Below are 25,854 nucleotides of genomic sequence, written 5' to 3'. Positions count from 1 at the left end.
TTTCGCTCTCCTTTCTGCTTGAACCGATTTGTCTCCATCTCTCTCGTGTCTCACGTGTTCTGATGATGTGTTTGGGAATCTCTGCCTCGCGAACTAACTTCCCGTCACGCATGTCCCTCCGTGCGTGAGGAGGGCGGAGCTCACGTCCAGCTGTAATTGACACCCACGTTGGCCAATCAGGGACGGGCTTCCGGACCGGGCCGGCCAATGGCAGCACTCTGTGGGCGTGTCTGTCCGCCGCGAGGTGCGTTTTCGTGGAGTTTGCTAAATGACTGCAGCAACAGAATCCAGTGTGTGTGAGCACACCGAGGCTGGCAGTACTGTACCTTCCTGTGCGTGTGCGTGCGTGCGCGCGTGTCTCTCCTGCCATGGAAGACGTTCCACACGAGCCCGACACGCAGCTGTGGACGTCGCTCTGACGCTGTTGGTCCGTTTTGCTCTGTCCGGACGCGGAGCGGATGATGTGGAGCTCAGCGGCAGCAGCGGCCGCCGGTGCGTCTCCAACTTGACCACCACCAGACAATGGGAGTAGCTGAGCCGTGCTGCTTCAGCACCAACTACTACTACTACTACTACTACCACCACCACCACCTGCCCCTGGGAGACGAGAGGGAGCAGCAGCAGGACGAGCTGAAGAAGAGCAAGCGGAGGCAGACTTGTTCTCCCTCCTACCGTGTGCAGCGGACTGAGAACGGGACCTGAACGCGGATCCAGAGCGACGCTCCGTCTGCGCCTCTGAGACCAGCACTCCTCTGTGTGTGGAATTAGGGGATCTTATTCAGGCACCTGCACAGTTTGTCAGAGCTCCGGAGACAGCGAGGAGCAGCCGCAGCAGCCGAAACTCTGAGGGAATATGTTTGGTTTGCCCTGTGAGCGCCGTGGATGGCACACACTGGACTTAACAATAATTGGGTGGAATTGCGCGTCAATTAAGAGCAGCCTGTGAGCGACTGGAGATCCCCCCCATCCTCCCCCACCTCCCCCTCCTCCTCCCCCATCTGCCCCCCCACCCTCAGCCCCGCGAGCCATAAACCTGGACGCGCACCTTCCCCGCAGCCCCGCCGGTGTCTGCCTGCGTCCGTGCCGGTCCTGAATACAATTTTCTGGGTGGATTTTGTGGATCCCCCCCCCTCCCCTGCGGCTCTGGAGGCGTGAGAGCGGACACAAGTGTGAATCCACGGCCGCTGAGGTCATGAGCGTCCCACGGCTCCGCACCGGCGACTCGCACCCAAAAAAACTCCCATTTTTCAGCTCATATTGGAGGTCATAAACCACAACCACAACCCCCCTCCCCTCTCCTCCTCCTCCTCCTCCTCCTGCTCCTTATCCTCCTTTTCCACCACTAAAGATTTTTTTTCCTCAAGAGTGTGACCCCCCGCCCCTCACCCCCTCCCCCCCAACCTTCAAACAAAATGAGACTGGCAAAAATGTGCCGCGTAAACGCGCTGGGGATCTATTTGTGGGAAACAGTAGTGTTTATAAGGTAAGCAAGAGGCATGCTGCGTGTGTGTGTGTTTTTGCTTGTTTGTGTGTGTGTGTGTGTTGTTTCTAGGGGCTTTGAGAACACAGGAATTTGCATTTTTATTGCTTCGCTGCCGTTTGGGACGTGCATGAAAATCAGAGCTTCCCTCCAGGTGAAATGTTGTGAAAGTTGCTTTTGGGTTGTGTGTGTCATATTGCTCATGTGTGCGTCAGCCGTCACGCACCGATGAGTTGAATTAAGCCCCCCCTCACCGTCAGGACTGAGCGAACAGCGACCACTAGCGGGCGGTGTGCGCTCTGGAGGTGCTCCTGCAGGATGTCAGCAGGCTGCAGGTGCAGACGAAATAACGGACTCATGTTTTGGGCCTTTAGATGAAGCTTTAATTTATGACTACTGGAAACGCTAACACACACACACACACACACACACACACACTGATGTGTGCAGGCCGGGTCAGTCAGGGAGTAGACGGTGGATGAGGGTGGATGGTTTTCGTTGCACTTTTGGCCAAAATCAGTGAACATGTGCATGATTTCGGTTGGGTTTCCCTGATAAACCTCATCTCGTCAGTTGTTACGAGCAGTTGGTTGATTCAAGCTGTTTTCAGACTGTGGTTGCAGCCACATTTCTGCATATTTTCCTGCTTGTTCCCTCCCTGCTGTACCCGTGTTGATGTTGAGGTCATGTGTGGCCCCCTCCCTGCTGGAAGCAACATGCACTCGTTCCTGCTGCCTGTTCGCCAGGGCCCAGTTACCCTCCGAGAGGCGGGGCATGCGGTGATGCTGCTGTGTGATTGGACGCTCAAGGGGGAAGTTGCCCTGAAGTGTGAAGCTGCAGCCATTGATTTGTTGGTGACAAACAAAGGTGCAGTTTGAATTTGAAAAGAATGTTTTCGTTAAAATGAATAACCAGGATACCAGCAGCTGCATTTTCACTTCCCAACGAATATTTTAAGAATTGCCATGGAAACCAAAACAGCAACACCCAACAGTAAACCAGATAAGAGGCCCAAAGGCCAAAAACTTGGTCTGCTTTAAAGATACTGAATGACTGGACTGGTTCATAAATCAGTTCATCATAAAGCATCTTAATTACAGTTTAATTTGCAGAGAAAGACCTAAACAGTCCTGCCGCTTTGCAGCTTTGGCTACAGCCACTAGGGGGCTGTGGTGAGCCTCCAGAGCCATCTCGGACTGCGTCTGTGGTGACGAACGGGGAGAACGTGTGGTTTGGCGCTGGCAGTGAAATCCTCATGAATGATGGGTGTTGATTGCAGTGCTTGTTGACAAGGTGGCTGATGGGTAAATTCCGTAAGTCTAAGTTTTGAAGTCAGATGGACGGGATTCAAGATGTGTTCCTGTAACTATGGCATCCTCGACGAGGTGAACGGGTTTAAGAAAAAGTGTCAGATGTTTCTGGGATGATGGCGAAGTGCTGTAGCCGACGACGCCGTCAGGGCCTTTCCAGACGTTATCGTATGTTTTGTCAGTGTTTGAAACAGAACGGAGGCTCCAATGGAGGACAGAACTGTAGGAGTCTGGCTCATCCTTTTTCACCTGTAGGGCACTGATACCGTCAAGGTAGCAATAATAAATATGCAACATCCTGTTAGACTTTCAAAATAAATCTTGCTGACAAACATTTCGCATATTAAGACTTTTGGACTGTTAGTTGCAGTTTGGTTCAGTTTAGGCACAAAACACTTACATAAATAACGTGTGTAATGTGTAACGTACATAATGTAACATAAGTGCAAATGCAATGTAGCTAGCAGTTGGTTACACATGGCCCTTGGAGAGAGTAGTTTTTAGCTGTCTTTTGAAAAAAGTGTTGAGCCAGTCAGCTTCTGTGATCATCGTTAGGTATTGCGATCTGCTGGCTGTTTCTGCTAAACCTCTGGTGGCAGCAGCGGACGATCGCAGTGTTCTTGAGGGCTGAACGAGGGAGTTAGTCACTTAGTTTGGGCCTCTAAATCATCAAGGCCTTTGCACATTAAAATCAGTTCTAAATGCTACAGGAAGCTGAAACTGGCCTGTACTGCCACAAATCCTCCAGATATGTCCTGTTTCTCCCAGGTTACACTGAATGCAAATACCTGACAGTATAATATGCTAACGTGTTTGGGTCCAAACTGCACACTTCACTTTAATTGCACCACATGTGGATATTATTCCCCCTGCTGAGCCTCTGGGGAATTTCATTATGTGAGCTATCAGAGGCGTTCGTCTACCCGCTGCAGCGACTCCCTCATTTCCATCGGATTTGGCGGCCGCTTGCAGCTGGGTCGGCTGGTGTCGGAGGGGCGGCTGCAGGCGTGTTTGCATTCAGCACACACCGTTTAGTTAATGAACCAGAGTCGGGATATTGCCTTCTCAGCTCCTCCGGCATGGACTCTGCAGTTTCCCGCTAATTGATATCTCACTCTCCCTCCTCCGTCCCGACCCGGACCCGCCCCACACCTCATTCCACATTCAGCCTTATTACTAAACATTGATTAGCCTGTCAGTGTCCAGGGGGCAGAGCTGATGAATACACATTGGATGCCCCCCCATAACACGCACACATTCATCTGAACCAAACCTTTAATCTCATTTTCATGTTTAAACGACGAGTGAAAGAGTCTGGTCTCGACCTGCTCTATTTGGAAAGTCTCATGAGATAACTTTTGTTGTGATTTTGTACTGTATAGAGAATTTGAATGGAAAGACCAGGAAGGTGAGATCTAACTCATATTTACTGACCTTTTTAATCAAGCCCTGTAGTTTTCTGAACTCCAGTGGACCCTCTCGACTTTGGATGATCTCAGACACATTGGATGAGTCAGGGCAGAGAAGAAAAGCACCAGATATAAGATTACTGACAAGATCCTTTATTCACAAAGTGAATTCAGTACTTCACAGCTGGAGGTGAGAAAATTCTGTTCGCCTAAACTCCACAGAAGCTCCTCACTCCATGTTGTTATAGTGTCCTCCTCCTTAATGTTACTGCAGCTAAAAGATAATGTGGTGAGTGTCAGGACCGCATCTGCTGCGTTGCATTCATTCAAACAGCTTCCACTCTTCTGTGAAGGCTTTCCACAACATGTTGGAGTGTTTCTGTGGGAATTTGTGCCCATTCATGCAGTAGAGCATTTGTGAGGTCACACACTGATGTTGGACCAAAAGGCCTGGCTCACAGTCTCAAAGTTGGAAGCATAGCATTGTCCAAAATGTCTTGGTGTGCTGAAGCATTAAGATTTCCCTTCACTGGAAGTCAGGGGCCGAGTCCAAAGCCTGAAAAGCAGGTTCAGTAATAGAGTGGTCTGTCCCATTACTTTTGTCTATATAGTGTATCTTTCTGTAGCTGAGCAGTTATACTCATAATATTACTTGATGGTCCGTATCAGGAAGAAACTTGTAGTGGACAAGGTGTGTCGTGCTCTCCTACCTGCAGCACCTTGTCCGCTTTTACAGACTGCTGATTGATCCAGCAGTCAGATTTACGTTTAGAGAACAGCAGTGCAGAAATCATGACCATCAGGGAAAAGTCAATCAGTCATTCAGAGTGACTGACGGGCCTTTGAACAGACGCTGACACCCAACTTCTCTACCAGGAGGTGGTGGTGGTTGTTGTTGGAGCAGCACAATTTGTGATGGTGGTACAGGAAGGATCTCGATTTCTAGATGTTTGATCAGCAAACCTGAACAGTGTGCGTCTCTGCAGAAATGGTCAGGTGTTTTGCTCGTTTCTCACCCGCCTCCCTGTCATATGGCAGATTGATTGATAACCCGTCTCATTTCTGGGTGCTTGCACAGATTGTTCCTATGCACGCAGCCCCTCATCTTCACCCGAAAGAAATGTGCAGCGGTGACCTTTTCCTTCCGCGGATTCCGATATTCAATAAAACTCTTTATTCTCTCAAGCAGAAACACATAATCTAAACATTTGACCTCCGGGCTGAAATATTGGATGCAGCTTTCACAGATCTTCACCTGGAACACAATCGAGTGGCTGCCGAGTTGAGGATCGTGTAAATTTATATCAGCAGGGTGAATATTCAGTTGAGCAGTCAGTTGCCTGACTGCTGCTGGAAGGTGACCTTCAGCTGGCCTTGAAAACGTAGCTGCATGTGGGGAAACACACACCTTCATCACATGACAGGGTAAATTAAATCTGACTCTACCGGTTCATGAAATAAATTGATGTTGAAATTTTGAGATTTAGAGAAGGTCATTCGTTAGCTTTCATAAATTATTTGAAGTGAAGAAGCCCAGGATGTCAGTCTGATGTTGAGTCTTGATATTAAATAAAAGTGTTGGACTGAAACGGGAACAGAAATGACTTTTTACAGTGAACAAAGTGACTTAGAAAAGACTGGATGTCCTGGCAGCAAGTTCATTAAATAAAAGGTTAGCCGGCCTCCACACAGACAGAAACCAGAGCTGTGCCTTAATGAGACGTCATGTCACCTTGGTTGATATTTCACCGCGGTGCAACATTTCCAGTTGTGGCATTCGTTAGCTGTATGTGTCATCGGTGTTTACGGTCGCAGCGCAGGACCCCCCTCAGTTTTACTACAACCAGACTGATTCGGAACTCCGTTCTGCTTTTGTCAGGATTATGAGAAATATCAAAGCTCCAGAGTCAGACATGCCTGTGGGGATCTTCATACAATACAGACAAAAGTATCCAGACACCCCTTTCTATGGGTCTGTGTCTCAGGCTTTGGGCTCGTCCCTTGACTTCCAGTGAAGGGAAATCTCCAAGACATTTTGGACAATGCTATGCTTCCAACTTTGAGACTGTGAGCCAGGCCTTTTGGTCCAACATCAGTGTGTGACCTCACAAATGCTCTACTGCATGAATGGGCACAAATTCCCACAGAAACACTCCAACATGTTGTGGAAAGCCTTCACAGAAGAGTGGAAGCTGTTAGAGCTGCAAAGCTGTCTGTCCTGTGTGGGGACCGTGAACATCAGGGGTCAGAGGTCAGAACAGAACCGCTGGAGTTGCCTGGGATTTATTGTACTGCTCAAGGACGCTACAGGAAGATGGAGAGCTCACACACACTCAGAAATCACCCGGTGTGTCAGTAAGCACACACTCCTGCTTCAGCCGAATTAAAGCTGCTGTGTTATTTATGAACCTGCCCTGGAGCTCGTTTCATTTGTTCTGCAGGTACCGACCGACATTCATCACTCACACCTCCCATCAGAACAAATCATAACATATATATATTTTTCTTTTTCCTCTGGGATCAATTTCCCAAGTCAACTAATGAAAAACAATCGACTGCTCTGGTGGAGTTCGCTCCCGTCTCTGCAATAATTAACTTCTGGGCAGGTTCATTTCCAAAACTTGATCTATGATAATACATTATTGATTAGCAGACAGAGACAGATTCGCACCATAAATAACAGAGTATATTATCAATGTCTTCTCGGCGCAGCAGCTCGGGCGCAGCAGCTCGGGCGCAGCAGCTCGGTCGCAGCGGAGGCGAGTTGCTGGAAATGTTTGGAACTTGAAGGTTTTCATGATGAGTTTTAAGTGCATGAAATGTTTGCTGAGTGGTTAGCAGAAGTTAGACGTCCTGATTCAGCCTGCATGTCCTGCTTATTCGTGCCAGAAACGTCTGGACAGTGTGAAAGAGGTGACGACAGGTTCAGGCCCTGCTACGAGAACCAGTAAACAAGAGCTTTCAGGCAGCGGACTTTGGGGAGCCATTCAGTCGCTGTCTGAGGGTCAGATGTTGTGTTCATTGGGAAGCGTCACAGGTGTCGGCAGGTGGGTTTTTGAAATGCAGGACTGACCCAGACCACCTCTTTCCAATAGTCTGCGTGCTAAGCTAGGCTAATCAGGTGGTATTGATCAAGTGGTATCAATTTTCCTCTTTAAAAATGGTTTGTTGACATGTTGGTCATGTCTGATTTCCACTGGGCCCAGTCCTTTCTTTTTCAAATATCTTTCCATTTGGATGTACATGTGGACGTTTCCAGAACATTCTGGTGCATCCAGCAGCCGGTTTGCTGAAGTCTGACGGAGGTTTCTGAAGCAGCGGAGTGTGTGATGCAGCTCAGCCATCTCAGTATCAGGCCTTTATCACCGGCAGCCTCTCCGTTAGCTGGGGAGATGAGCAGTCCTCTGCTTTTCTGAGTGGTTCTGAATGCCAGGATGAGATCAATTAGAGGTTCAGGTCTTCAGAGGCTCTGGGAACATAATGAGGAACACTTAGGGCTAATGATTGGAGCCTTGCATTCGCCCACACCTCTGTCTGGGTTTGCTTTTCTCTTGTCCTCCTCCCGCCGTGTTCACATTAGACGTTGGCACAGGACGACTCAGCTATTTTCTTTTCTTCCCCTTTGCTGCCTCAGCACTGAGAACGGGCGTCTAAAGTGAACACGGCCAGCATTGATCTGAAATAATTAAAGCAAATCCAGACTTTGATTGTGGAAACGCGGAGGACGCTCAGGGGAAGATTATCAACAAAAGCAGATGGAAAAGACTTGGACGGCATGATGGTGGAATGTGAAACACCTCAGTCCACTGTGTGTGTGTGTGCGTGTGTGTGTGTGTGCGTGTGTGTGTGTGTGCGTGTGTGTGTGTGTGTGTGTGTGTGTGTACTGTTAGACTTTAACAGCACAGGCTGAAGAGGTTCAAGGGTCACCAGAAGCTCTGCAGCACAGTGCAGTTAAAGACGTTCATGTTCAATGTTGGTGTGTGTTTATGATTATCAGATCATCAGAGTGTTTTGTTTTATTGTCTGACTGCTGATGAAATAAATGATCTTTGTTAGAAATATAACTTAAGTCATTTCAACATGATCTCAAGCGAAGTACGACTGTTTCCCTCTCTGATTACGAAGTCCAGTTAAGGTCCAGTTTGCCTGAACTGTTCAGTCGTTCGGATACGAGAACTTCTAGAAGTCACCAACGTCCACCTCAAACACACTGTGGCATCGAAGCACACACACGCCCAGAAATAACACACATATCCGCGCGCTTTGCGTCCTCGGCAGACCAGTGTCGTGTGTGAAATGTCATCTGGCACACCTGTGGTTCTCCTGTGAGGGCGAGTCGAAGCGGCGACTGCTCCTCTGATGATGTTGATGGCGGCCGCGGGGCTGCTGAAGTCTTCGCGCGGCGCCTGGACCTCTGACTCAGCATGGCAAACATTTTATCTGAGAAGACATTTCCTGGAGAGGTCGTCTCCTTCGGAACATTTTCACTGTTCATGCTTCGTTAGGCTTCGTGCTGTCCTGTAGGGGTTTGTGGTTTTTAACAGATATCAGCACTTGGTGCAGGAGCTTCTGTTTCTTCGTGGCCTCTTGCCGGGGAAGACTTGACTCTGCTTGGTGATGCATTGTGAGAGAATCCACATAACAGCGAGATAATCTTAAATCTGAGCTCTCTTACAAGCTTGCAGGTTCTTTTTTTGGTTTGTTTTGTGCACCATGTGAGTGCAAGATAAACAGAGTTGTTCAAATCACCACAAACCAACTGACACAGATTAAGTTTGTGTTGTTCTACTTAGTTAATTAGTTGGAAACTTTATTGCTGCTGGAGCTTCCTGAGTCTCCATTGGGAGCGCTGAGGGGAAGCTCGGGGTCTCAGTGTCGTCACATGCTGCACGTTCAGGGGAAATCACTTTTGTGTGGAGGACACACTGGTGTAATCCCAGTGTGTGACTAATCCGAACGCACCGTCGTCAGCCCAGCAATGTGTTTGTTCAATGCTAATTTGAAAGCCAATTCGCACGGCTCTCATGCTTTATTGTATCGTGCTGGCGGCGAGCGCTGTGCCCAAACAACAGGAATTTGTTGATCCTATCACACTCCCACTTGTCGCCGTTGTAAAGAGGATTAAGCTCAGATTCGTCACGCCGCGGCGGGAATTATTGGCGCTGAGATAATCTCTGATCCGTCTAATTTGCTGTCAGTGAGAAAAGAATTGAATGAAGTGTGATGGGCCTCAAAAAAAAGCTGATGTCTTCTCATTGATCGGCGTAAACTCCGAGCGCTGCAGTCTTGGGAGACGCCATCAGAGGTCCATTATCTGATTATTGATGCTTTAGAGATGGTGTGCCTCTCCGGGTCGTCCACACGGACTCCAGTGGCACCTGAGGCTGTAACGCTCTGATAACGTATTGACAGCTGTCGTCTTCATCAGTCGACTTCACTCGCCATCAGTCAGCGCTGCGACCTCAAGAGCACATCAGCATGAGAGCAGCGAGTGTGAAGTGTTTCCACAGACAGTCATCGTAACAGAGTCATCACTCCTTCACCGTTACCACAATCCAGCCCTGCACGACTTCAGTAAAGCTAATTAAGTTAAGAGGGTGTTTCACATCTGCTTTGTGCTTCATACAAAAGGAAATGGGTTGAGAGCTTCGGCTGTGCTGGAAACTGTGCCATCTTATTTTTAACAAACTGAAAAAGTGTTTGACTGATCGACTAAATCAGCTCCGCCTCAGCAGGAGGAGCTGCACAAGCATTTTAATTCAGCCAGAAGAACCCACAGGAAGTAGAAGAATGAGAGCTGCAGGTCTGAATTCACAACTAAACACACCCTCGACCAACGGACAGCATTAGTTTTCCAGCACTGATGCTACATCTGGAACCAGCACATCACTGACATGTGACTGAGGAAACAGCTGGACTCAAGTCGTGCAGATCGCTTGACTTTTGAGTGTGGATGTCAGTCAGATTCATCAGAAACCAGCAGGTTTTCATGGGAAACATGCAGTATGTGGTGTGAACAAAGCATCTGGAACATACTGAGTAACACTGATGCTACTGATTTGTCTATCAGAAGGTGTCTGGATTTCAAACATGCAGATTGAAACATTTTTCAGACATTTGATCAGTGTTAGTTGTAGTAGTACAAACTGTGACTACACTACTATAACATAAGACACCTTTTTATTATTTTGGCACCACATTTCAGATCTGGAATGACTGAGATTTCTGGACACTGAGGACACACGTGAGATGAAGGCGGTGATGACGAGCAGACGCGCGGCCCGTGCTCATTTCCTGTTTACACCCCGTCTTCCTGTCGTTCATCAGTCTCACAGCGTCACTGATACGTGTGACCTGTAACATTTGTCCGTTGACCGGATTGGACAGTTTGATTTCTCCTCAGGAGAGACACACGATCAAACGTCTCAGACTCCTCTGACTTGGCTGTGATGAAGTTCTGTTCATCTGCATTTAAAATGAGAGATTTGGTCTGCCAGTAAAGGTCAAATATTCGTCTTGGACCTGACTGGCCCAAAGCGTAGCTCCGTCAGCGTGTTTATTTGTTCTACGTACGTCCCTTTTTCGGTGGACTCAGAGTGAGTTAGACGCCCTCGTGCACGACGAGACGATTTGTCATTTAGTCCCCCAAACTTTGTCTGCGCCCCCGTCTGTGGTGTTTGATTCACTGAAACTGATGTGAGCTGATCATCTTCCTAAACACGAGATCTCTGCATGGCGTTTCATGAGAGCTCGGAGACGAGTCAGCCGTTACAGCAACAGCCACCGTAAAACCGCGATGATCCGACTCCCGATGCTCATCTTTCAGTCCGTTCGTCAGCAGTCATCGTGATTAGAATGTAGTTAAGTGTGTTATGTGTTTGTGGTGGTTGTAACATCAGCGTCATCCTCACCCTGTCACAGACGGACAGACGGACGGACAGACAGACACATCGTTTAGTTACTGAAGACAAACTGATAATAACATCAGTTTGAACAGCATTTTGGTCTTTTTCTTTCACTACATTTTGTTTTCTCTGCTTGTTATCAGATTCTTTCATTGTCCTATTTTTTTCCCCATCCATCCATCCATCCATCCATGCATCCATCCATCCATCCATTTCCTTCCTCTTACGTGGTTGGGTCGCGGTGGCAGCAGGTTGAGCAGGGTGTTCAGCTGCTCCTGTGAGGGGGTCCCAGACCAGAGCGGACGTGTCTGCAGACTGAATGCTAACGTGTAAATGCTATGAAAGAGGCTTCACCTGGTTGTCTTTAACACTGAAACTGATGGGTAGGAACTGAGCGGAAGGCCCAGAAACACGTTGCTCTGCAGGATTTGGAGGATTCTGCCCACAGCGTAAATGTTTGGGAGTTAAAGCTGCAGTTAGTTGGCCACCGCTGGCTTCAGAGACGTGAAGATTTCGAAGTAGACTGTCCTAAATGTTCTCACTCCTGTTAGCTCTGATTTGGTCTCCACCAGCTCTTGAGCAGTAAACTATTTCATTCCAGCCCTGCAGGACGTTCACCACGTTGTGTCGGACTTGGGCTCAGGGCAGGACTCGGACGCAGAGACACGAGTGAAATTCAACAGACTTTAAAACCTGAAAATGAACACGGCTATGAAAAACCCCTGCTGGAGGATGCACGGCTATGAAACGTTAATCTGTTAGGAAAGAGTAAAACAAAAGGCTATAAAATTTATGAACAAAAATCTCTCCCGAGGGAGGAAATAAGCAACAATCTGATACTACAAGAGCATAAAACACTCCAACCGGAGGAAACAAAAAACTGACACAACTACATGACGAGAACAACAAAATCACTCTAAGCAGAGGAAGACTGAACACTAGGCAGACATTCTAAACTAAGGAAACTAAACTGAGCTATAAAATGTACAACAAAAAATCACTCTTAGAAGAGGCAAAGACAACGAGCTTTGGGTAATGAGAAAACAGGTGGACACAATCAGAGGAGAGTTACTCTTCAAAATAAAACAGGAAATGACAGGACATAAACCCAAAACAAGACTTCACCACAGTGACACTTTGAGGCTGCAGGAAGTGCACAGTTAGTTTGAGCTTTTGAACGCGGCTTAAAACCACATCTGACCGAGTCAGAGGGCCGCTGTTTTCAATCATCTCACAGCTTTTAGGTCTTCCTCCTCCTCCTCCTCCTCATCCATCAGACACAGAACCACCATGCTGGTGTTTATTTAATGGTAACTCGTTTGAAGTTCCGTCATCAATAACCTCATGACCATCAGCATTCATCAGCAAAGTCACCATTTAACACAGCAGACAGAGACTGTGTGTGTGTGTGTGGAGGTCATGTGACACTGCAGGCTGCTCGGCCAGTGACCTGACAGGCAGGGTGACCCAAGCGGCTGGTAGCAGCATGAACGGATACAGCAGCCAAACTACACACACACACACACACACACACACACACACACACACACACACACATCATCCTCTGTCTCCTCAGTGCCCTGCATGATTTGTTTTTGCATGTTTTTCACTGATGAGGGCGAGTTGTGAGGAAGGTCGGTGTGTGTGTGTGTGTGTGTGTGTGTGTGTGTGTGCGGTGTTCCAGCAGAAGCACGGCGGTGTGTATTATGTGTGTGTGTTTTGTGTACGTGTGAGACCTTTTGTCCCGTTTCATTTAGTTTTCCGATCACGGCTGCTCCATAATTCCAGCGTGATTCTGATCGGCGCTGTGCTGATAAAGTGACGCTGCTGACTGCGTTAACGTGTTTATGAATTGCTAATGGTGCTGTTTATCATGCCCCACGTCACGCTTAGCGCTTTTACATTTAGAAGGTGCGATCGACTGTATCATCTGTCAGTTTAATTTATGAGAGATTAATGCGGCGGCGCTCTCCTCCCCCTCACTCATCAGCAGCCACAGCTAATGACTGAATAACTGAATAATTATTCTCACTTTTCCCACCTTCAGACTCTGAGTTGCTCTTTCAGGCCTTTATGGAAAATGTTTTAGTCTTAACAGATCAGGAAAGGCCAGACGTTGGTGCTGGTCCCCACATGGACTTTCTGACTTTTGAAAATGTCCTTGCAAAGGAAAAAAGGAAAAGTCAGATTCAGTTCATGTTGTTCCGCTCTGATTCGTCTGTTTTCAATCATTGATACGCCGAGTCCCGATGGCTGAGACCGACTGCCGCTTTGCTGGACGTCTGAGTGGAAATGTTCCAGCACCGAAATGAATTATTCCTCAGAAACACATGCATAACTTCGTCAAAAGTTTGCCACGGTGAGAGCCAAAATAAAACATGCATGTCAGGAAAAGTTCCTGTTCGGGTCTCTATGCATTTGTCATTGTTATTTATACATTTGTATGAGTCGTGTTTAGCCTCGAATGTTCTACGTGAATGATGAGCACCTCCTCACCAGCTGTCTTCCTTCAGTAACGATCATTTTTACTGTCATATTAATGAAACATTTGACTTCTGTGTCTTTGTTTTCTTCTGCCGACTCAAACCTCATTCTTATCAAACTGTTTGCTAGTGTCAGAAGCTAAAATATTCATACTGATTTTTGGTATCTGGGTGTTCGCATAAAACTGCAGAAATGATGTGCAAGACATCTTCCAGGAAACTCATGTTTACATATTTGATGTACTTTGAAAATCACTCCAGCAGATTTTGAAGTGGAACAAAATGAAATTCTGCAGCATCTGATGTCAACAAGAAGTTAGCAATTAAAAAAGAAGAAACACCAAAATCTGCTTTTAACAGATAAAACAGATAAAACTCTCACAATGATCATAATTTTATTCAACCAGCACTTTCCAAGCTTAAGCACAAAGTGCTCTCCACGTGTAACAGAGACTGTGAGCCAGGCCTTTTGGTCCAACATCAGTGTGTGACCTCACAAATGCTCTACTGCATGAATGGGCACAAATTCCCACAGAAACACTCCAACATGTTGTGGAAAGCCTTCACAGAAGAGTGGAAGCTGTTAGAGCTGCAAAGCTGTCTGAGTGTTTACAATGAGACGTCATTAAAGTCCCTGTTGGTGTAAAGGTCAGCTGGCCCAATACTTTTGTCCATACAGTGTGTGTAATGACAAAGCTTAAAGTTAAAATAGAACATCATCATCAACATCATCAATACAATTGTATCATGAAAAGATTAGATGGATGGAAGTGTGTATGAAATTAAAACATTGTGAGCCAGTAGTGACACCATGTCAGGTTTTAAGAGGAAGCAGCTGAATTCAAAGCCCGTCGTGTTGCCGTGTGGACGATGTGGGTCAGCGCAGCAGCTTATTCACACTGCTGTCCGAGCTCTTTCTCCAGGCACAAACACAAACTGCACTATGTGCTGCTCCACCGCGAGGCCACGGGTCACTTCAGTCCTCGCTGTCAGTTCACGTCCCGTCGGACTCAAATCCAAAGGCTCTTTAAAAGGTCCACGCGGCCTGGAAGACAACGAGAAACAACAATAAAATGCAGTGAAAGAAATTCACCTGAATGAATCTGAGTTTTATGGTCACTCACAAAGACAAACATGAAGGATGAGCCTGACAGGAAGTCCGGCAGCGTGTGCTGGATGAGAACGTTTTTGGACATTTTGGAAGCAAGTCCAGACATTTTGGGTATTTTTTCTTCTGAAATTCAACATAAAAGTCAGAGGTCAGATGATTATAAAAAGTCGAGTCATTTCTAGAAGGTCAGGACAAAATTGGGAACGTTTTAGGGAAATCGGAGACTTTTCTTTCTGCTTTTCCCTTCTTCAAACGTCACTTTGAGGGGTATGACTTTGGGTTTAGTGATGGAGTTGTGCAGCTGTTGGTAAACCGATAGATGATCAGCTTAAGTTCTTTAAATCCCAGTTACTGAGCACAGAGCTGACGTACAGCCGTGGTAACCTGGGAGCCGCTTAGCGATCAGCCATCGTTCTTTTGTTCATTCTTGGGTACGTGATGTGTTCTCAGATCTCTCAGGTACACTGAGGCTTGAACCATCAGCTGCAGTGTGTGTGTGTGTGTGTGTGTGTGTTATTGACTTTTAGCACTGCAGGTTGGACTGGGGATTTGATATTATGCAGAGAGCATCTACTGAGCATGATGGGCTTAATAAGGTAAAGAAGTCAACTGTGCAAATACCACAGCCTTATTGAAACATCAATGCGGCACCCGGCAGGACTCGGAGATGGTTAAGTGAATTCGAGCATCAGTTTGAATAACTACTTTAAAGAAAGCATGTCTAATAACTGCTAATCCATTAAACTCCACTTTAATTATTCCCGTTTTAATTAAATTACTTCAAAGTCTCCAAATGACGTCACCAGCACTGGCATCAGGGGTATTTTGGCTTCACGTTTGTGCAGTGGGAGGAAGTGCAGACACGTCAGCCATCTTTACACGTGTCACTGCTTACACCGAGTGGAGCAGCTACATGTCACCAGGGGTATTTGACCGTTAAGTGCACATTTTCACTTTTTAATGTAAATTGAGGTTGTTTTGAGCCATTTCAACAGAAGATGAACTTGGAGTAGTTTTGTCCTGGGAGGATGAGTCTGTTGCCAGGTTCTCAGGCTGCTGTGACCTTTAACCTTTGGCCATTTCTTTCTCTTGGGTGCTTGTGACTCTGCCAAGCCGCTGTTGCAGAGGATAATTTACTGTGGATGTGATACTCAGCAGCAGTACGATTACAGTACAATCTCACATTTATCTTTCTGCTTGTCAAAAGTTGTCTTTCTCATAACGATCTCCCGCTTTCTTTGCGTCCTTCTCTAACCAGATTAAACTTTCTGTCTTCCAGCTTGGCAGCATCAAAAGAAGCTGCGGCGAGGAAAGCTGCCTCTCCAATGCCGCCGTCTGAATTCCTGGACAAACTCATGGGCAAAGTTTCGGGTTATGACGCCCGAATTCGACCAAATTTTAAAGGTAGGAGATGCCACCAAGACTCAGTCGGATAAGACAGGAATGTAGCCAAACAAAAGACTTGGTAATGTACTGTTTCTGCATTTCATTAAATGCCTTTTTCACTGTTTAGCCAAGGTTATCAAGAGAGGTTTGTGTATCCATTTGTTTTATTAAAAACAAGAAAGATGTTATTGAAATTCTGTTGTTCTCAATCTGTCGATATCTTTCATTTGCCCTTTGCAGTGTGGAACAAAGGTAATTCTGCCCATTGCTTAACACGCTAAAGACATAATGAAACTGTTTCAGGTGTTAGTCCAAACCCTGTCCCTGCATCTTTAGCCCCAATCAGGCTGTAAATAAGACCCCTGGTTATCATGGTGCTAGTTGGCTACATTCCTTGGTATCCACACAGTATCCTGAGTGCTTGTTTTGGTGGTCAAGGTAATGTGCCTTTCTCCCACACCTGTGTCCTGCTAAATCTGATTTCATGATGATGATGATGATGATGATGATACTTAGAAACCCGTCCCTGAATGGAAGTGCCCGTAAAGACACATGTCAGAGGTTTCTATATAAAACTTTTCACATTAGGAACACAGTGATAAGCCTGTATGACATTGGAGAAGTGGGGCAACCCTGCATATTCACTGAAGTGAATAATGAATAATGAATAATGCAACAAGTTTAATCGCACAGCATCATCCCAAAACTTATTCTTGAGTAACTGGAACAGATACTGTAATTGGCCTGAGTTTCACCTCGTGTTTTACAAAATGATCTGATTATTACTGATGAGTAGCATAACACATTACATTTGAGCCTTGTTGCATGTTAAAACTCTGACGTACCTTAGTCTCCCAAATGGATGTGAGTGATTTCTGTTGACATGTTTTTAAATCGTCAGGTCATTGGTGTGTTCTGAGTGTGCAAAATATTCGTACCCTGGTGATATTCCACATTACTCTAATTATCTATCTACTCTGATCCTGTTTTAATCATTTTAAGTTGGATTCTGTCAGTAGAGAGAGGCAGATGTATTTTCCCTCCACGTTTTTGTTAGCTAAACCAAACCACAGATGGGACTGGAGCCGTGGACTTTGTTCTTGGTGACTTCGCCGTGGTTTGTACATGTAGAGTTAAGTCACAGAAACGTGGCGCCACACTGAAGATTGTCATACTGAGAGTCTCGAGCAAAATGGAAAATTCCTACAGATTGTGATTTCACAAACTGCTGTGACACTCTGAAGCCAGTGGAGAGAGTTTAAAGCTCTGACGCTGTCCCTGTGGACCATTTGACCATTTGAACTAGTAAAACCTGGAGGGAGGATGTCCTGTATCTTGTCACTGATTGGCTAATATTTTGTACACCGAACACACAGGGAAACGGAATGTGTAGCAGAGAATAACAGCTTATGTTTATGAATGCTGCCATGGAGCTTTCTTTTTTTTTGCTGAGCCCATAATGGCATACCACATGATATGGTGATCTTTGTAAGAGGAATATCTCAGCTCATGCGAGACAGAACTAAAGGGTGGAGGGGTTTTTCAGTGACTAAGTGTGCATCATGAAACCTGCCGTGGCTGCAAAAAGGCTGAAACTGCTCGTCTGTCCTGACCTGCCAAGAATTTGTCGTTGTGTTTCGTGAAGCATCGTCGTGAGTCAGCTGTGGAGATCATTAGCGTTTTTTAATTTGATTTCTCCTCGGCTCAGGTTGGCCACAATCCAGTGTGATTTACAGCAACTATAGCTCTGCTCTGACCTTTACAAATCAGGATTAAAACCGGCTGATGTGACAGTTATTTGAATTAATGGCTTTCGTGGTTTCTTTTCTGCTCTTCTGATGTGACATAATCAAAAAGTTCAGTGCAGATGAAAGTACTCTTTGCCGGTGTGTTAGAAATGCAGATAATATTAACAGTCTTCTAGCTGACGTCAGTGAACTTCCAAAACTTCGCCACAAAAAATTACCTGAAAATAATTAATGCGCTCACACAGATTTGTTCTTTGGCTCAGTGTTTACCAAAGCAGTCTGTGATGAAGACGTACACTCAGGAGGATGAGCACATCTTTACGTAACCTCTTAAGCTAATCGCATCAGGGGCCATTGTTAGCGGACGAGACTCGATGTGTGTTTCCAGACTCGGTCATGGCTGTCGGGTGGACAGAGTGGCATAGCGTGAGCCCTGCATCTCGCTCATTCATGCAGGTTCTCTTTGTGTGTGTGTGTGTGTGTGTGTGTGTGTGTGTGTGTGTGTGTGTGTGTGTGTGTGTGTGTGTGTGTGCTTTCATTCATGAAAGAAACAGCTTGACAGATCTGCTCCTTCATAAACTCTGAGAGAAAAAAGGAAGAACTGCACTCGTGCAGTAGTTCTCAATTTTTTTTGTATTAATAGCCACTTTAATGATGATAATCACAATAATAAGAAATAAGAACAAATGAAAATAAAATATTGTGTGAGGACACTGAAATTTGTGACACAGCAGATTTCATTAGGCGTTAAAAGACAGTTTGATGCCACGTGGTTTGCTCAGTGATCGTTCAGTCTGGTTAATTCATGTTTCAGGCAGCTAAGCATACCAAAATGTGGCAGGAATGTATACTATCAACGCTCCTACAAGGTTACAAAGTTTGGTTTTGCTACATGCAAAATGATTGCTCTTCTTCTTTTGCCTGCACACTTTACAAACACACCTTATCAAATCAGCAGCCCTGCTAATTTTGCTGGGCAGCAAAGGGGTATGGAGGGCAGGCGGGAAACGGGAGGGAAGAGATGAGATTTGCTGCGAGCTACAAATGTGCCAGCATGAGAGGAAATTACACTGATCATGACCAGGGGTCCACTGTGTGGGCAAAAAGCTTCCAATTGATTTAGCAGGTTGATCCATTGGTGAGAGAGGAGGGCAAATACTCCTGACACATTCAGGACAAAGCCATTTATAATCCATGAGTTCATCTGTTCTTTCATTCTCTCTTCCTGCTTTCTCATTCTCTTATGGGCATTTTTATCCTCTTTTTCCCTTCCGTTTCCTTTCCTCTTCCCCTCTTTCACTGATGTTTTGATATCTTTCAGATTCCTTCTCTGCTCCCTTTTTTCCACTTGATTTAGCAAGTTGATCCTTATATTTTCTCTTTCCCATTTCCCTGTCCTCCTCCTTTTTTTTTTTTACCTTGCTTTGTAATCCTTTTAATTCTTTCTGTATTGTAATCAAGTCATTCCTATTTTGGGTGTCCGATGCAGACATTCATTAAAGTCATTATGTAGATGCCTTTCCTCTTTTAACCCAGCCATCCTTCCTACATCCCTTCCTAAGCATTTTTTGATCATCTATCCAGGCATCCTCTCCCCTTCCTCTCCTTTGACACCCCCTCCCTCAGTGCTCGGCTGTATTCGTGACCTCGAATTTACTGATCCCACTGATTCACAGAAGAAATAGGACTTTGGCTCAGCTGACCAGCCGATCAGGCGGCAGTGGAGCTCATAGAGCGAGACGGTGCGTTACAGCTCCTCGGGAGTGAAGGCAGGGACATGTAGTTGAACGGCAACACCAGGCCTTTCTGACCAGCTCACTTGTTTGCATGTATGGTGAGAGTGTTTGTGTGATTCCTCTGTCTGAGTGTGTGTGCACTTGATGAATGGCTGATTGCAGCTGCGTCGCCCCTCTCCCTCTCTGCCATAACCTTGTCCTTCCTCATCACTCAAGTGAATGGAAACAAGGATGACAACCGCAAGCGAGCTCCTGGTTTTAAGCTCAACCAGAATGGGCTGAGAGTGTGCTGGCTATTTATTGTCCACCCCTCTTTTTCCACGTACATCCTTCAAGACAGGACTCAGTGCCTGAAAAACCCTGAACGCATCACCAACCTTTGACTCAGTGTGCATCGCAGGGTTGTGAGGGTCTACTTCTGTTGAACGGCCTCTGTAGCTGCCTTAGCTCCGGTTTGCTTCTTTTACAATCCTCCAACAGTTGGTCTGGCAAAGCTACCTCCTTCTCTCTGCTCTTAAATCCTAGTGATGATCAGTGTAAATAAAACCCTCTGTTGAGAAATCACTTTGTCAGTTTGCTTCTGAGCTGAACGATGCCCTCTTTCTCGTCTGAACAAGCAGACATCAGTAAATATACAAACACGTGTTTGGCTTCTTCCTTTCTCCTCCTCTCTTTTCCCTTTCTCTTTCGCCACAGCTGGAGTACTTTTTACTAAATGATCCTACACTCTTCTGTACTCTCCTCATTTCCTGCTCCTCTCTGCATCTCCTTTTCTCCTTGCCAGGGTTGAACGTGCCGAGGTGGGACTGTAGTTATTAGCTGTCGGAGCTTGACGTTCATTTGGTGTTATCAGCACTTGTTTAATGGCTACTTAATGGGATTAATGGGCATAAGGTAATGAGCGTTGGATGTAGGAATGGCTGTGGGGAAAAAAATAGATGGGTTGGGGGGGTGAGGGAAGGAAGGGAAGGGAAGGTGGCATTGCAAATGTCTAACTAGGAGGGATTTGCTTACAGCAGGAGATTGTAAAGACCTGCAGATGGCAAAAGTGCGATCACGTTGCAAACACAGAATATGTTTCCGCGAGCTTAGCGCCAGAATACTGATGCTAACACAGTTCCCAGTGGGCTCAAGTATTTGCTCAGTTATGTATAACACTCACAACAGACACGAATAAGCAGCTCTGAGATACAGACTCCACTCTTTCCTTCTCTTATCCTTATTTTATCGAGAGCTACTTTTATACAAGGATGCAAACTGAGGAAGTGAGTAAAGGGACATCCTTGCCCGGAGGACGGTCTCCTGGCTCTTTGAGTATTCTAGGTAATGGCCCTATCCTTTCCGAGCCAGGAAATTTGGATGGGGACTATATTGCACAGAGTGAGGAATTTTAATGCCGTCGCAGAGGTGACTCTCTCCTGAGTTATGACAAAAATATTGATCACGATTTAACATCTAGGGGGAGGAGGCGGAGCGACAAGGGCAGCAAGGAGAGGAATATTGAATCGGGTAATGGGAAGAGGAACTCAAATGTACGAGGACACTCAAGTCGGACCAACGAAGAGACCGATAGGAGAGTGGGGAGAGGAGCAGGAAAATGAAACGAAGCAAAGATTGTTCAGCCAAAATTGAAATTTGTACATTCACAAAAGCTACAAGAACAGGCTGATAATTTGAGCATTGCCAAATGAGCCGTGCTGTCAACATGAATGAACTCTATGGCTCTTCAGTCACACAGTTTGCTATAAATACCTCACATCATTATTGTTCCTTGTTCATCTAAAGATAAGTGGAACCTCTTTAGCTCGAGGCAAAGCTAATCTGGGATGCGGAAGAACAGTAACATTACTCTGTCTTCCTTCCTCTGCAGTCCACTGGTCCATGGCTAATAAGTTTATAAGGAGGGCAATGCAGCTTTATAAACCTTCACGCAGTCTTCTTGTGGAATCCCATCACACCTCTAATTACCAGCATGAAGGGAAAAAAAGGTTTAAAATCTCTGTATCGGTCTAAAAGACCTGATGGTGAAGCTGCACATAATTGTTTACCGCTGTGACACGATCACGGAGGCGGTAAGCTGCTGTTTTCAGGCCAAACGGCAGACGTGTCTAATCGTGTCCACTGAGAAAAAAATATTTTTACAGAAAATCCCTGTGCTCCTTTAACAGAAGATTCCTTTTAACACAGAGGTGAGGCTTTTTTTGTTTTGTTTTGTTTTTACGCCACCCCTGCAAAGTCAGGAGAATCGATTCTGCACAGCACTAGTAATTAGCTCGCGTCATGAGATCCCCGCTGCCAGCAAAGCCCCAAAACCAAAGTTGCTGTGGTTTTAATGCCAGGATCAGGTGCTCAGATGTTTGACAGGCTGCCTGGCCTTCAGGGCTAAGCCCGGGCTTAGCCCTGACATGGAGAGATTGCCTTGCACAGAGGAAGGAGGAAAAATTGTCTTTCATGGATTCAGGCAGATTATAGAGTTTAAGTCACCTGTCTACAACAGTTCATGTTCGCGACGAATCCTTTCCATCTATCTTAGGAGTCATTTCCCTTTTTGAGGAGGGTGGGGAGATGTTTTCTGGAGGTGACAGTGACAGATTACAACATCGCTCCTGGACTTCTACTCAGCGTAGTCGCAATCCCTCACAATGGCAGTTGTCAAGTACAGCAGAGGAGGCCAGGCCCAGTTTACTCAGTTCAGTGCAGTTCGAAGGCAAAATAGGACATCAATCAACAAGACTGAGCTATGAAAAGAAAATCTCAAACTCTGCGGAGGGAGGACTTTTTCTGTAGAGTCACTGAAAGAGATTAAAACTGTTCTTCTTGCTGAAAATCACAGGCTACATGGTAACGTTTCTAATTTAGGCTACAGAAATATATTTGCTGTCAAACACACTGATGTGATCATCACTTGCTCAAAATCCAATAAATGTTTGAAGGTCAGAATCAGCTGCACACTGCTTGGCCTTTATATTTGGATTCTAGAGGGATTCTAAATACATTCAGAATGTATGGGAATGTTGTGTGATAGTCATGAGAGTGTATTTTACACAGTCAAAAGTGAAAGGCGTTGTGGGGTCGGCTGAATATCGGCTGATTCCAGGATAGTAAAACTTTGACTTGCTTGGACTTTTTGGACGGCAGGCTGAACACGGCGAAAGGCCCGTGGAACAGGGAATTGTTCGGCCTTGACTTCCACGTCCTTCACATTTTTTCATTGTAAATCAGCCTCGCTGGAGACTAAAAGCTCTCTTTTCTGTGCTATGACTGAAATAATGTGGCCCATTTTGAAGAGGTTAGAAGATTTACATTTTGGGGTGTGGAAGCAGAACCTTTTGTCATTCTGACGGGCTCCATTTCAGCCAAATGACTTTGAATTAATGGCGCCCATTTGAAGGAAGAAGTAGGTTTCATTTCAGCTTTGGAGATCATTTATTCATTCCTGTGTGGTTACAGCTCCATTTCTGCAGCAGGAGTTAAATTATTGTGAGGGACAAAGAATCCATTTTGAGAACTTATGCAACTCACTGCCAACCTGTTGCCTTTAAAGACAAGTCGAAGGCCAAATGAGGCAAAAATGTAAAGGAAGCCAGTTTGACATGTAGTCTTTGCATTCTCCCCTCTCTGCTCCTCCTCCTCCTCCTCTTCCTCCTCTCTCTTTCTGGCCTCTTGCATCTCCTGTAGTGCATTTTGCTAGTCTTACTTCAGCCCCTCTTGACAGAACTGCATTGCAACCCTCCTCCTCCTCTTCATCTCAGTGCATCGCCTCTCCTCTCCCGCCCGCCGCAGTATGGCAGTCGATTGTTCCTCCACAGACTTGTGCATCCCTCCCTCCTGCTATTGCCTTCACAGTTTGTTGCCCCCCCCACCCCAAGTCCCCCCCACTGCCACACACTCACCCCCGCCCCCCCCGCTGAGTGTTGGCAGCAGTGCGACACCTTAGACAATCAAGCCTTGCTGTCTTGTTGGTTCGTCGATAGACTAAGCGGTTGTTTTCCTTAACGAGGACAAACAACGTGTAGTTGGTAACGTGTTGTTAGAAAATGCTGTGTTTAATTCTGATCTTTTTTTTATTAGACCCCAAAGGCTCCAAAAATGAAGCTACTCACAAGAAAGGTACTTTCCTTTTCTTTTTTTCCCTTTTTTGGTTTTCTTTTTTCTTCCCTCATCATGGATGTGTGCTTGTCTCATGCAATGATGAGGCAATCTCCAAATGTTAAGAAAACTAAGAAGGGTTAAAACATGTAGAGTTTGCCATGTGTTGTTCTAAGCTTATGTCTAGAAATCAGCATAGAGCATCTGGTGACAGCAGCAGCATTTCGAGCTTTTCTACAGTTCATTACGGACACACACACACACACACACACACATTCTTCTGTCTTAATGTCACATGTGATTGTTTCATAGATGGAAAGAACTGCTCAGCGTGACAACAGCAGATATTAAGGTCCACATGCCAGGCTCAGGGTTTCCTCTGCAGGAAACCTTTTCTGAGAGCGTAGTGCTTTTTGTTTCCCTCAGGAAGACTGAGTTAGACGCTCAGCTCCGTCACTTGGCTCGCACGTAACCTCGCTGCACTTCCACATCATTCTGCTCATCGTTAGCTTTACATCTCTGGACTGAGTCTGCAGATAGAAGAGAAGAGAAGCTGAGAGAAGAAGTGGCAGAGCGAAGGACACAACTGAAGTATCGGCACAAGTTTGAATCCCCATCGTGTTCTCATGTCGTGTTAGCAGAGCGTTATAGTAGGTGTAGTCAGCTTTTACTACTGAAATGTACTGGACAGCTGGAATGTTGTAACCCTGTATGTCACCTATCAGCCACCATAGCTGACAGCTGGGAGCCAGCATGAGCCATGACTCAGCACTTCCTTTACAAGGTTCAGATTATGTTCGGGTCCTCGCAGAGAAGAAACGAGCTGAGACGCTTTTATACTCGGGAAGCAGTACAGGAGTGACGAAGGCCTCTTCACAAGCTGTGACACAGTGTACTGTAATACTGTTCAATGAGTTTGGTCTTATACGGTAAAGTAAAGCATATGTATGCATAGTATAGTGTGATGTAGTGTATTTATTCACCGCTGTAGTCTGTTGTGTAATATAGTTTAGTTTAGTATAGTACAGTACCATGTATTATTGTATCAAACAGAACAGTGTGGTAAATAAATAGTATTATTGAAGTATAGGATAGCATAGCCTAGAAATGCTGCGCAGTATGTTGTGCAGTTTCATAGCATATACCACACTGTTGTAGCATAGAGATGTAGATGTTACTGTAGTATGGAATATTTTGGTCTGGTGTAGCATATTATGACATGGTGTGATAGAATACAGTTGAGTGCAGTATACATGCAGTACCTCACAGTCCACATCAGCTGTGAAGTACTTCTCTCTATTTGTGCCGTGCTGATGAGTCTCATTTAGCACATTTGGTCTGTTAGCTGAACATGCTAACTCCTGTAGCTCAGCGGGCGCTGAACGCAGCGGCGGCTCCTGTCAGTCATAACTAACACGTATGTGGTCCTGATCTACATGCATTGAGAGGAAGCCCCCCCCTCCACACACACACACACACACACACACTCTGAGGTCCGTGGTGTTATTAGTGCTGCAGGACTTTCCAGACAATTACTGTTACTGATGGAGCAAACAGCAGTGCTGTCGGACACGGTCAGCTCACTGTAATGTTTCCTGCTAACAGAAAAACAACACTAAGGAAACAGTGCAGGTCCCGCTGCTCAAAAGGTTGACGTGGGCCACTCTGTCTTAACAAGATTAAATTCAATTTTACTTGAGTGGTGTCTTCATCCACAGTACTGCAGATCTGATCCTTTTGCGTCTGATTCCTCTAGTCGACGTTCGTTGGTTTGCAGACTAAAGACCCCCAATTATCTCCCGAGCTCATTCTGCTGGACAGCACCGTCAGCTTCCACGGGAGACGGCGTGTTGTGTTAGCAGACTGCCGCGCCGCACTGGCTCGGCGGAGGGAGGAAGAAACTGCAGAGCTAATAAGAAATCTTTTCTCATTTCAATGTTCAACTAACGGAGGGGAATTCAAGCTTCAGGAGAGACGTGTTCAAGGGAGGAGAAAGTCAGTCGTCACGTCATGATGTAATGATGTAATTTCCTGTGGTGACTTGATGCAGTCTTACTAACTTAAAGCTACACTTTGAAGTGATTTATTATCTCAGTTTCATCTCATAGAAAACTATTCAACATGCAACAGTACCACTGTCAAGGAATTTAGGATGAGCATGTAAACAAAAGGTTTTGACTATATATCCTAAAACAAA

General features: G+C 45.8%; 1 protein-coding gene across 2 annotated transcripts in view; it reads left to right on the top strand.

Annotated features, from left to right (window-relative positions):
• Nucleotides 1–247: 247 nt before the first annotated feature.
• glra1 (glycine receptor, alpha 1) overlaps nucleotides 248–25,854 on the top strand; it is a 69,375-nt gene continuing 43,768 nt past the window's right edge. The window contains exons 1-3 of one of the 2 annotated variants that reach the window (XM_046406837.1): nucleotides 248–1,483; nucleotides 15,978–16,102; nucleotides 23,640–23,678. In XM_046406837.1, coding sequence (XP_046262793.1) covers nucleotides 1,413–1,483; nucleotides 15,978–16,102; nucleotides 23,640–23,678 — 235 coding nt within the window. In that variant the 5' untranslated portion in view covers nucleotides 248–1,412. The remainder of the gene's footprint in view (nucleotides 1,484–15,977; nucleotides 16,103–23,639; nucleotides 23,679–25,854) is intronic. The other variant, XM_046406838.1, reaches the window with a different exon arrangement.

This window comes from Scatophagus argus, chromosome 12 (assembly GCF_020382885.2).
Source record: "Scatophagus argus isolate fScaArg1 chromosome 12, fScaArg1.pri, whole genome shotgun sequence".
Classification (NCBI taxonomy): domain Eukaryota; kingdom Metazoa; phylum Chordata; class Actinopteri; family Scatophagidae; genus Scatophagus; species Scatophagus argus.
Note: the sequence above shows the minus strand (reverse complement) of the source record. Positions and strands in the feature narration are given on the sequence as shown.